Source organism: Rhinoderma darwinii (genome assembly GCF_050947455.1).
Source record: "Rhinoderma darwinii isolate aRhiDar2 chromosome 1 unlocalized genomic scaffold, aRhiDar2.hap1 SUPER_1_unloc_27, whole genome shotgun sequence".
NCBI lineage: Eukaryota > Metazoa > Chordata > Amphibia > Anura > Rhinodermatidae > Rhinoderma > Rhinoderma darwinii.
Genome location: NW_027461664.1, coordinates 140929 through 154481, shown reverse-complemented (window position 1 = coordinate 154481; position 13553 = coordinate 140929). Strand labels below are relative to the sequence as shown.

General features: G+C 43.0%; 1 protein-coding gene and 1 long non-coding RNA gene across 6 annotated transcripts in view; one reads left to right on the top strand and one right to left on the bottom strand.

Moving 5' to 3' along the window:
* The window catches only part of LOC142671140 (uncharacterized), a 153080-nt gene that overhangs the window by 15429 nt on the left and 124098 nt on the right, over positions 1-13553 (top strand). For 4 of the 5 annotated variants that reach the window (XR_012851794.1, XR_012851793.1, XR_012851796.1 and 1 more), the window contains exons 2-4: positions 58-155; positions 321-435; positions 11513-11618. This is a non-coding gene — a long non-coding RNA (uncharacterized LOC142671140). The remainder of the gene's footprint in view (positions 1-57; positions 156-320; positions 436-11512; positions 11619-13553) is intronic. The other variant, XR_012851797.1, reaches the window with a different exon arrangement.
* LOC142671136 (oocyte zinc finger protein XlCOF8.4-like) overlaps positions 11367-13553 on the bottom strand; it is a 143101-nt gene continuing 140914 nt past the window's right edge. Inside the window, exon 9 of the mRNA XM_075847153.1 lies at positions 11367-11582. Within this exon, the coding sequence (XP_075703268.1) occupies positions 11551-11582 (32 nt within the window). The 3' untranslated portion in view covers positions 11367-11550. The remainder of the gene's footprint in view (positions 11583-13553) is intronic.

The window sequence follows — 13553 nt, the reverse complement described above, 5'->3', positions numbered from 1 at the left end:
TGATATATAGACAGATATACAGTAGTCATGTATTCAGTCACTGTGTGTTTCCTACAGATGGATCCAGTAGGAGAAATCCACCAGAGAGATGTCCCAGTCCTCTGTATTCCCAGGACTGTCCAGAGGAAAATCACAATGTCCCAGAGAATCATCAGGTAGATGAAGCTGAGCCGTATACCAGATCTATATAGGGGGTGCGGAGCTTTTTGGTCCTGCGGTCATAGATGTGGTCATAGATTTTGGTGATTTCTTATGTTGATCTGTTAGATTCTTCGCACTCTCTGCTGTATTGTACTGAATTGTTACATATGTGAAATCAGGGGGAAGATCTGACTGATATTAAAGTGGAGGATGAAGAAGAAGAAGAGCGGGTGAGGGGCGATCAACCATATAACAGTGAAGTGGAGGAGGAAATTCCAGGAGGTGTTACCAGAGGTAAGTGATAATGAATTTAGAAAGTGAATTGGGAGGTTTGTTAAGGTGGGGTTCCTCCTTAGTTCTACATTACAGTAACACGTCAGACACTGTATTATACATAGTGCAGGACCTGAGGGAGCTGTGACTGCACATAGAAGTTCTCTACAAGGTGATCTATGAATCCGGTCATGCACTAGGCTTAGTATCAGATTTTGGAGGCACCAGCTGTGATTAACAGCCGGGATCTGAGGAAACTCCGTTTAACCACTTACTCAGAAAATTACCTATTGTTTAAATCAAGTTTTTATGTTAAAAATATTTTTAAGATTTGTTTTCTTTTAAGTCATCTTTATTTCAAAATAATCCTAAAATCTTGCATTTTTCCCTCTGGCCACTGAGTCTTATAATAGACTGATCCTTCCTGTTCTGTAGAGATCAATTCTCAGCAGACATCTCATTATCATTACAGACAGGATTACACTGACAGGTAACACCTATATATAGATATCACATGATCAGGACTGGTCTTAGGTTGGATGGCACCCTGTGCGGGACTCCCTGTTGCCGCCCCCTACACAAACCAAATATGAACCACATATATAGACACGCACATACTGGAACATATATACTGTGCATACATAGAGACAGATATTTAGACATACAGGCAATTATACATACACACATCTGGAATATATACTTACAGGTAAATATGTAGACACACAGACACATATATATATATATATATATATATATATACATATACATACACACACACACACACACACTGTAACATATACACACACATACACACACACAGACACACATAGATTCTCACCATCTCTCCTTGCTGACAGGATCACAGGTTTCTTGCAGGACAGGCTGCCTCTTTCTCCTTACATTTGTATACCATTGGGGATTTACAAGTCGGATCCCTGGAGGCCGGCACCCTTATGCCCTGGAGGTTTTTGTTCTACTGTGCTGCCCATACACCTTCTCTCACACATTAACTCAATGTTGCCCATTATGACTGTGAGCTACATAATGGGATTAATTACATTAATGGAGGTTCAAAATTCATAAGACCATGAGCCTCAAATCAGAAAGTGGAAGGACTTTTTATTTTTGGGGGTTTTTTTATTTTATTATTATTGTTAGCAAAGTATCGTTTTGGTATCTCAAATTGTAATTCTACACGAAGTATCGGTATCGAAGTCCAAATTCTGGTATTGTGACAATATTGTAGAAATCGCTTCTCAGCAGTCACCTCATTATCATCTCAGGCAGGATTACACTGACAGGTAACCCCTATATATAGATAACACAGGATCCACCATTTATAAGAGACTGATCCTTCCTGTTCTTTAGAGATCACTTCTCAGCAGTCATCTCTTTATCATCGCAGGCAGGATTACACTGACAGATAACCCCTATATATAGATAACACAGGATCCACCATTTATAAGAGACTGATCCTTCCTGTTCTTTAGAGATCGCTTCTCAGCAGTCCTCTCAGTATCATCACAGGCAGGATTACACTGACGGGTTACACCTATATATAGATAACACAGGATCCACCATTTATAAGAGACTGATCCTTCCTGTTCTTTAGAGATCACTTCTCAGCAGTCCTCTCAGTATCATCACAGGCAGGATTACACTGACGGGTTACACCTATATCCGATTCCTCAACATTAAAATTGCAACACCAAGGAGGAAACGTTTTGGAATTGTGGAAATCACAGGATCGATCGACATGTTAATAATATGCAAATGATAAAAAAATGGAAACAAAATATTCCAAACGCCTTGATTTATTCTGTGCCGAGTATGAGCGCCAAGTGCAGAAATACACGTACGTACATGCCTTGGCATTCTATCAATGAGGTTATTAATAGCTGTTATGCCACGCTGAATGCACTTGAGCACGCAAATTATCAAGATTGGCTGTTGGCAGCTCCCTTGCATTTGCTGTCCAATGACGTCCCAGAGGTGCTAGATGGGAGACAAGTCCAAAAGACGCTGCAGGCCATGGTAGCACGTTTAGGCCACACAGGCTGCTCACAGTAGCATGAGCAACATGCAGCCTGGCATTGTTCTGTTGAAAACTGGCTTCTGGGACACTTTGGAGAAATTGCTCCACAACCAAATGAATGTAACGCCGAACTGTTCGTGTACCTGAAATGAAGACTAGAGGGGTCAGGCTACTGTACATTATGCCACCCCACACCATAATCCCGGGAGTAGGGCCGGTGTCACGTTCCCTTGTGAAGGCCTCTTCATGGCATTGCCTACGTGGTTTTCAGACCAATTTCCGGCTATCATTGTGCCCGAGACAAAAGCAGGACTCATCGCTGAAGAGGATAGACCTCCATTCCATCCTCCATTGCCGTCTTGCTGTGCACCATGATAGCCTTTGAGAGCAGTGGTGTGTAGTCAATGGCACGTCTGGCTCATAGCCCAATGTCGTTCAAATGCCTTTTGATGGTTTGTGTCGACACTGGTTGCGGCCCTAGGCTTTTTGATGTGATGTCCAATTTCACTTGCAATACAGAGTCAATCGTTATGCGCCATTCTTCCAATCAGACGATCGGTTCGTGCATATATTCGCATCCGCGCACCTCTTTCTGTCATTCCCGTTCGTTGTTTTTCTCCTAACCTCCGGGACACTCAACGTTGAACAGTGCTGACATCTCGGCCTAGGTGCGTAGCGATCTGCAGGAGTGATAAACCAATGTCTGAAGTTCAAGGATTCTGTCTCTCTCCGTTTGCGACAAGTGGCGATAACGGGCACGTCAATGAACAGGAGACATTGCACAATCATCAAATAACACTTGATCCGATTTTTGAGGTTTCATGTGGCTGAAAAACTTTGCTCTCAATCTGGCGTTCATGCCTGTCCCACATGCCACAGATTGGAGCTACGTAGGTACTTGAAAATGTGATAATTTGCAGATCTTCGACACCTGCTACTTCCTCGATTTGCATAACCTTATGGCTTGTCCTACTTGGTGTTGCAATTGCAATGTTGAGTGTAAAATGAAGGCCCAAAAGCCCAGTATGTACTCCTTTGTTTCTGAGGCCTGTGTTTGAGTCTAGTAGCACACTAGGGCCACATATGGGATATTTCTAAAAACCGCAGAATCTGGACAATAAATATTGAGTTGTGTTTCTCTGTTATCACTTGCTGGGTTACAAAAATAAAATGGATTCAAATTGAATTTCTGCAAAAATAATTGAATTAGTAAATTTCACCTCCACTTTGCTTTAGTTTCTGTGAAACGCCTAAAGGGTTAGAAAGCGTTGTAAATGCGGTTTTGAAATAGGGTGATTTATGGGGGTTTCTAATATATAAGCCCCTCAAAGCCTCGTCAGGACTGAACTGTTCCCTAAAAATAGACTTTTGAAATGTTATTGAAAATGTGGGAAATTGCTGCTAAACGTATAGTTATGGTTTACTGTTTTTATGATTTATTATTATTATTATTTTTAGGGGGGATTCACACGAACGTGTATTCGGTCCGTGCGGGCCGCGTGGTTTTCACGCGCCACGCAAAGACCAATACAAGTCTATGGGGCAGTACAGACAGTCCGTGCTTTTTGCGCAGCGTTTGACTGCTGCGCAAAAAACGCGACCGGTTCAATATCTCCGCGTATTTCACGCACCCATTGAAGTCAATGGGTGCGTGAAAACCACGCAGGTCGCACGGAAACACTTACGTGCGAACCGACTGAAACAGCGCACCAGCTGTCAAAAGGATGAATTTCAAACATCCAAATGGAGTGTCTTTGAGATGAACCCGGCAAAAAAATTTCCGGTACGCGACGTCAGGAGATAGTCACTGTCCAGGGTGCTGAAAGAGTTAAACTGTTTCAGCACCATGGACAGTGACTACCGATCCCAATAAACATGAACCTGTAAAAAAAACGAAGTTCTCACTTACCGATAACTCCCGGCTTCTTCCTCCAGTCTGACCTCCCGGGATGACAATTCAGTCCAAGTGACAGCTCCAACCAATCACAGGCCAAGCACAGGCTGCAGCGGTCACATGGACTGCCGCGCCATCCAGGGAGGTGGGGCCCGATGTCAAGAGAGGCGTGTCACCAAGGACGCGTCACCAAGGCAACGGCCGGGAAGTTCTCGGGTAAGTACCAACTTTTTCTTTTTTTTTTAACAGGTTGCTGTATATTGTGTTCGGCATTCACTGTCGAGGGTGCTCAAAGAGTTACTGCCGATCAGTTAGCTCTTTCAGCACCTTGGACAGTGACGGGCGTCGACTAGCCTCATCTCTATGATGGCGGCTGCGCGAAAATCACGCAGCCGCGCATCATACACGGATGACACACGGAGCTGTCAAATGGTTTTTGCGCGCGCAAAACGCTGCGTTGTTTGCGCGCGCAAAAACGCAACGTCCGTCTGTATCTGCCCTTACTGTGGTGGCACAGGTTAGCAGAGGACACATGATCTGTGTGTTCCCTGCCGTTTCCCCATGTAAATCACTACAAACTGTGTTTAGGGTTTTTGTGACCGGGAACTGATAAATTCACAGTACAGGATGGAGCTGGCAGTGTGACACCCCGATCCTGCAAATGGCATTGTGTGCAGAAGCACGCTGTTCTATTAAATACAGCGCGTAAATTGACAGGCTGCAGGTGCGGGGACCAGTCTATTAGCTTGTTAATTTACGTGGTGCAGGCGGTAAGCCGTTTTAAAAAAAGACTATTTTAATTAAAAATAAAATTTTTAAAAAATTGTTCCACAATTTTTTTTAAATAAAAATTAGTCAAGAAATTATATGTACTCCAAAATGGTACCAATGAAAACTACAACTCATCCCGCAAAAAACAAGCCCTCATACAGTTCTATCTATGAAAAATATAAAAAGTTATGTATTTCGGAATGCATCAACACAAAAATGACTTTTTTTTCCATAAAACATGTTTTTATTGTGTAAAAGTAATAAAACATAAAAAAATTTATATTTGGTATTCCCATAATCATGCAGACACATTGAATAAAGTAACATTTTGATGTATGGTAAAAAAAATAAATCAAAAACAAATGGTGGAATTGTGGGGGTTTTTCTTTCTTTCGTCCCAAAATGAAAAGCTAATGAAAAAATGTTATGTACCCCCAAATAGTGGCATTGAAAAATACAACTTGCCACACAAAAACAGGCGCTCCTACATTGATGGAAAAATGAAAATAATATGACTCTTGGAATGTGAGGATGAAAAATCCAAAAATGCTTGGCCCTAAAGACCTACAATAGGCAGGTTAAGGCCAACATTTTATAGGGAAGGTGTCATGATTTTTATTTATTATTATTATTATTATATTGCTTTTAATATAATGTAAAGAAATAAATTATTTATTTGTGTTGTCACTTTCTACTTTTTAATGTATTCATACTTTTACTTCTATAATTTCTCTGCCGATTTTTTTTTCCATCTCTGTATGTGTTGATTAACGACACATACAGAGATGGAATACGGCAGCACAATGCATAGGACACAATGAACGGCTCCTGTCCATTGCCTCTGCTATCTGGCTCTGTACTGCACAGACGCAGGTCAGAGTCACACAGCAGAGAAGCTGTTTGTAGGGAGATAGCAGGCGCCATTATGAAGACCGGCTGCACTGCATGTAAGGTGTGTGTGTGTGTGTGTGTCTGTCTATCCCTTTCTCTCACAGACCCCCGCTCTCGTGACCTCCGACGGCCCCCCGTAGGGCCCCTGCCCCCTTGTCGCTAGATGTATTGTCAGTGTGGACAGTGTGCGAAGCTAAGCTTGTCAGATGTAGTATAGCTGAGTGTGTGTCTCTGTCTGTCCCCCTCTCACAGACACCCGCTCTCGTGACCCCCGACTACCCCCCCCTGGCGGACCCCCGGCCCCCCCCCTGGCGCTAGATGTATTGTCAGTGTGGACGGTGTGCGGAGCTAAGCTTGTCAGATGTAGTAGAGCTGAGTGTGTGTGTCTGTGTAGTAGAGCTGAGTGTGTGTGTCTGTGTAGCAGAGCTGAGTGAGTGTCTGTGTAGCAGAGCTGAGTGTGTATGTGTATGTATGTAGGAGTTCTGAGTGTGTGTTTGTGTGTGTGTAGCAGTGTTGAGTGTCGATGTATGTAACAGTACTGACCGTGTGTATGTATGTAGCAGTGCTGTGTGTGTCTGTATGTAGCAGTACTGAGTGTGTGTGTTTCTGTATGTAGCCGTGCTGACTGTGTGTGTCTGTGTAGTAGAGCTAAGTATGTGTCTGTGTAGCAGAGCTGAGTGTGTCTGTGTAACAGAGCTGAGTGTGTCTGTGTAGCAGAGCTGAGTGTGTTTGTGTAGCAGAGCTGAGTGTCTGTGTAGCAGAGCTGAGTGTGTCTGTGTAATAGTGCTGAGTGTTTGTGTGTGTATGTATGTAGTAGTGCTGACTGTGTGTATGTATGTAGCACGTCTGTGTGTGTCCGTATGTAGCAGTGCTGAGTGTGTGTGTAAAGGATCTGCCAGGCACAGCTTCTGTATCATCGCCCATAGGTAATCAGTCTGCACCTGCTTCTATGTCTGTGAGACTGACTCCATCTTCCACCACTCAGGCTCTCCCACTCCTAAGCCTGCCATCCTATCACAGCCTGGCCAGACGGAGCTAGCTCCCGCCCTCTGTCTATTTATACCTGCCTTTCCTGTTCCTCCTTGCTTGTGATTCTTCTCGTTTGGTTTCCTTGCCCTGCTGCAGCTTCTTGAACTATTTGTCCTTGCTTCATATTGACCCTGGCTTACTGACTACTCTCCTGCTCTGCGTTTGGTACCTCGTACACTCCTGGTTGACTCGGCTTGTTCACTACTCTCCTGCTCTGCGTTTGGTACCTCGTACACTCCTGGTTTGACTCGGCTCGTTCACCACTCTTGTTGCTCACGGCGTTTCCGTGGGCAACGGCCCCATTTCCCTTAGCTTCTGTGTTCCCTTGTCTGTCTGTCGTGCACTTATTGAGCGTAGGGACCGTCGCCCAGTTGTAACCTGTCGCCTAGGGCGGGTCGTTGCAAGTAGGCAGGGACTGAGTGGCGGGTAGATTAGGGCTCACTTGTCTGTTTCCCTACCCCCGGTCATTACAGTGTGTGTCTGTATGTAGCAGTGCTGAGTGTGTGTCTGTGTAGTAGCGCTGAGTGTGTGTCTGTGCAGCAGAGCTGAGTGTGTGTCTGTGCAGCAGAGCTGAGTGTGTGTCTGTGTATCAGTGCTGTGTGTGTGTGTGTGTGTGTGTATAAGTAGCATTGCTGAGTGTGTATGTACGTAGCAGTGCTGGCTGTATGTGTGTATGTATGTAGAAGTGCTGACTGTGTATGTATGTGGCAGTGCTGTGTGTGTGTCTGTATGTAGCAGTGCTGAGTGTGTGTGTGTGTGTCTGTATGTAGCAGTGCTGAGTGTGTGTGTCTATGTAGCAGAGCTGAGTGTGTGTGTCTGTGTAGCAGTACTGAGTGTGTGTGTGTGTGTATATATGTAGCAGTGCTGAGTGTGTGTGTGTGTGTGTGTGTGTGTTAATGTATGTATGTAGCAGTGCTGACTGTGTGTGTATGTGTGTAGCAGTGCTTTGTGTGTGTGTGTAGCAGAGCGGAGTATGCACAGGCGTCGCTGATACTTCATAGCCACTTATCCGCTGTTTTGAAGAATCAGCGGCAAGCACCCCCCCGTCCACACACACACACACACACACACACACACACAAATCCCCCCAAATATGCAAAATCAAGCGTAATCAAGCATTTTTTTATGCAGTTTTTGGCACGTAAAATGCACACAAAAAAACTTGTCAAATACACGCCGTGTGAACCGGTCAACAAAAGTCATTCACTTCACTTTCATTATTCTAAGGGTATGTTCACACGCAGTGTTTTCAGCTGTTTTTCGGGCCGTAAACGTCCCGAAAAAAGCCTAAAAAATCGGAAAGAACGCCTACAAACATCTTCCCATTCCGACGGGGCGTTTTTTACACGGCCGTTTTTCAAAAACGGCACGTAAAAAGACGCCCGCCAAAAGAAGTGCATATCACTTCTTGGGACGTTTTTTTAACCTCTTCACGCGCTGCTCCGCAATAGTACGTCCTGCAGAGGGGTTAGTTCCCGCATCCAGACGTACTATTGCGGAGTAGTTCCCGGCGCACACTGTCCTAACGGACAGTGTCCGGGAACCGGGAAGTCAGCTGTCCCCGACAGCTGACACTCCAGCCTTGCCGGTAAGCGGACCATCGCCGCTGATTTCGGCAATTAACCCCATAAATGCGGCGACGGATTGCCGTCGCCGCATTTAAGTGGTTTGAAGCACATCAGCAGCCCCCACGAAGTGATCGTGGGGGCTACCGATGCTTGTCACGGCAATCGGAGGTCAGACAATGACCTCTGGGTTGCCATGTACGGAAGCCTCGGAGGAGCAGCCTCCGGCCGCTCCTCTGAGGCTTCCTGTCAGTGTGACTGTCACGTCACAATGACAGTTAGAGTACATCACACTACGTGTGTAGTGTAATGTACTCTAGCAGCGATCAGAGCTGCAAGTCTAAGTGTCCCCTAGTGGGACAAGTGAAAAAAGTAAAAAAAAAAGATAATAAAAATGTTTTAAAAAAAGTGTAAAAATAAAAGTTAGAAGTTCTATAAACACTAAATGCTTTTTTTGCCTATAATAAGACTTTTATTATAGAAAAAAAATAAACCCGTTAAAAAAAGTACACATATCTGTTATCACCGCGTTCGTAACGACCCCAACTATAAAACTATAATGTTATTTTTCCCGCACGATGAACACCCCAAAAAAAATCAATAAAAAACTACACCAGAATCGCTATTTTTTGGTCACCACCCCTCCCAAAATAGAGAATAAAAAGTGATCAAAAAGTCGGATGTACCCGAAAATAATACCGATAAAAACTACAACCCGTCCCGCAAAAAACAAGCCCTTACACAGCTTTTTTGACGGAAAAATAAAAAAGTTATGGCTCTCAGAATATGGTGACAGAAAATAAATTATTTTATAAAAAAGTGATTTTATTGCGCAAACGCTGCAAAACATAAAAGACCCTATATACATCTGGTGTCGCCGTAATCGTACCGACCCGCAGAATAAAATATAATGGTCATTTATAGTGCACGGTGAACGCCGCAAAAAATAAACTAAAAAACATTCTCAGAATTGCTTGTTTTTGGTCACCCGGCTTGCAAAAAAATGTAATAAAAAGTGATCAAAAAAATTGCATGTACCCCAAAATGGTACCAATGAAAAGTACAGATTGTCCCGCAACAAATAAGCCCTCACGCGGCTCCGGTGGTGAAAAAAGAAAGAAGTTCTGGCTCTCAGATTATGGCGATGCAAAATGTGCAGTGTTTTCTAAAAGCGGATAAGATCCGACACCATTTATCAGTGCGACACCGGCCACACATCTATTATGAATAAATGTCTCACAGGAGAGAGTAAGCGGTTAGGTACGACCAACATATATGTACACAGTACCCCCAAAATGTCAAATCAAAGAGTAGCAGGACTCCACTACATCATATAAAGAAATTGAGAACCAAGAGTCACAAGGCTACACATAATGTAAAAAATAAATGTTATTGCATATAAATATATCACCATATAACATACGTATTTATAAACAAAGCGAGGTTTCTAAAAAAAGGAAAGTTATATATGGATCACTCCACAGTATATTGAATCGCAGGAATGGTATAAATGCTATACCTTACCAAAGGGACATGGTATACATAACACAAGGGCATATATGTGATAGACAAAAGTAGTATACAAAAAACCCATGACGTCAGTAAGTAAGCTGCAATAGTGCATTATCAATATAATCTGCTGCCCATCATGCTACAAAATCACACAGTCATGTCTCCACATATAATGAGCGTATCACTTGGCCGTCTAAATAAAGTACTCCGAGGAAATCCCCGGTGCCATATATCCAAAGGGAATATACCGTGAATGTACCCAGTGGTGAAAAGATTGCCAATCTGGAAAAAACCAGAAGGAGCCAATAAATCAGATCTTACCCATAAATGTAATGGTGAGCCTGCGATCCACGTGGTCCACGTAACAAAGAATAACACCCCAACGCGCGTTTCGCTGTTCTAGCTTCCTCAGGGGGTATAATCTAAACTATATCCTGTCCTCCTTATATATTGTCCCTCATCATACTAGATTGAACGTTCCGTGTAGATTCACTCCTCATTGGTCCACGGCGCATGCGCGAGATTGTGTCAAAGGTCACAATACCTCGATCGCCTGTCGTCACACCGCTGTTGCGCCCGCGCGTCTCCAAAGACGCGTCTCCATGGAGATGGCGCAAGCGCACAGACGGCGTATTGAAGAGAGGAGACCGAGGGACAGACCCGACATCCCTGCAGCATGCGCAGCCCCAAAGTGAGGTAAGTATCTTACAACTACGTATGTCTCTATCTCTATTAGTGATCGATGCTACTCCTCTGGAAAAACTCACACGGTATATACCCCTTATGATACATGTAAAAAAAGGAGATGCCCCAGGGCAAATTATATATATCAGCGAAACATAACGCAAACATAAAGTGTACAATGTAAAAATGTGAAAAAGTGATATGAAAATGGACAAAACTAGGTATATTCAAAAAATAATAAGAATATATGCAGAACAGTGAAAAAAAGTGAAAATATTACTCATAATCACATCATAAATCGTTATAAAAATTATAACGAAAAAATGAGTTAAGATATAAAGTGACAATAAGTCAGTGAAATAAATATATATATAAATATTAAATACAGCAAATATGTGGAATAAACGTAAATCGTGAATCGTGACTAAGTGAAAAGAAAAAGGGGGGGGGGTGAAAAAGTGAAATTATACTGTTTTATTATAAAATACAGAGTATATCTCTATAGTGTACAGAAAAAGCACATATTAAATCAATAATTAAGAACAAAAAAAAAGGGGGGGGAGGGGAAATTGTTACAATAATATTCAAAAGAGTAGCATCATGAAGTAACATACAAGATATTTGTTTCAGACATAGTTGATATTTTAGTATAAGGACTGAATGTTCGTTCTCTCATCACTATATCAATCTGTGATAAATCGAATATTTATTTTCCAGATGTTTCCAATAACGTCACAGCCGTCCGGAAGAACACCTCACATTGGAAAAAGTTCAACAGAATCTAAACCTGGACACAAGAATATGCAGTTAATAGCAAATCAAGGTAGGACATGTATATAGTATAAATTAAAATCGCCTAAAATATTTTATTTGCAATGGACGAGGCTACCATTATTTATATTTTATAGAAAAGCAGAGAAGCTCAATTTCTCATTAAGACCTAGGGGGGTCATAGTTCCAAGGGTAGTGATCCATCTGCACTCCTTTTGTGCCAAGATCTTATTCGCATTTCCCCCTCTAACACCACAATGTACCATGTCTATGCCCCACGCCAAAAAGGTTTTGGGGTCACATCCATGGTGTAATTTAAAATGTTTCGGGATCGTCTTCAAAAGTGTTAAATCGCTGACATCCTTCGCAGCCAGGATATCCCTCACATGTTCACGAATCCGGACCCTGAGTTGTCTAGATGTTAAGCCAACGTAGACCTTTGGGCATCCACATGTTGCGTAGTAAATAACATGGGTTGTGCTGCATGATATATAATGCAGGATTTTAAAATGACGTTTGTTTTTAACGGAATTAAAAGAGGTTGTCCGCGCTATGTTGGCACATGCCACACAGTCACCACAGGGGTAACACCCCTGAATAGGGCCTCGTGTAGAGAAAGGATTAGATTGTAATGGTACATAATGGCTCTTCACCAATAAGTCTCTCAGATTTTTATTCCTTCTAGCCGTCATCTGAGGATTAGTTGGTAAAGCCTTTGAGAATGCAGGTTCTGTATGTAAAATCGGCCAATGTTTCTCCAGAACTGATCGCATTTGCCACTGGTTGTTAAAAGTGGAGATGAATCTAATTTTATTATCCTTCTGATCTTTCTTTTTTATACCTGTCGAATGTAACAGGTTCTTTCGTTCCGTATTTTTGGCACGACTGTATCCCTGCTTGATGCATCTGTGGCTATATCCCCTGGCTAGAAATCTCTCTTTGAGGTCCTGTGATTGCTCTTCAAATTTATCCTCAGAAGAGCAGATCCGCTTCATTCTCAGAAATTGACCAACTGGGACAGCCCTAGTAGTGGAATGTGGATGTGCTGAGGTAGCGTGCAGAAGGGAATTGACCGACGTCTCCTTTCTATAGACATCAGTCTGTAATACTCCCTCTGTATCAGCCTCAATTGTCACATCCAAAAAAATCCACTCTATATCTATCACAGGTATATGTCCATTTGATATTGAATGTATTCACATTCAGTACCTCCATGAACTCAATCAGCTGTTGTTCCGTACCTTGCCAAATGATAAGTACATCATCTATGTAGCGCAACCAGCACTGCACATGGTCAGCGGTGTGGGCGCCGTCACCCTGCAGAACCTGTCTCTCCCAGAAACCGAGAAACAGGTTCGCATATGCCGGAGCACACGCCGCACCCATCGCAGTGCCCTGCTTTTGTACATAGAAGGTATACTTGAACACGAAGAGATTGTGGGTAAGAATAAATTCTAAAAGTTCAATAATCAAATCTCTCATCTGGCTGTCCCAGTTGCTCATCTCCAAGAAGAAGCGGACCGCCTTCACCCCGTCTTGGTGTCGAATGCTTGTGTATAGTGACTCGACATCAGCCGTTACCAACAGCATATCCGACTCCAATATTATCCCATCAATTCTTGTAAGCATGTCAGTTGTGTCCTTTATGTGAGAGGGCAACGTTTCAACCAAGGGTTTTTGGTAAAAATCAATAAACCTGCATATCGGGTCACATAGGCCCTCTATCCCCGAAACTATAGGTCTCCCCGGGGGTTCAAATGCGTTTTTGTGAACCTTGGGTAGCAGATAGAAAGTAGGAATTCTAGGGTATTGGACCATAAGGCCATCAAACACCTTTTTTGGGATTATCCCTTTCTCCAAGGCTCTATTCAATATTTTACCCAATTCAGAGGAGTAGGTACTCATCGGATTATATGAGTTTCTCATATGTCCGTTTATCCCTCAGCTGACGGAAAGCCTCCCTCTCATAGAGGTTAGTTGGCCAGAT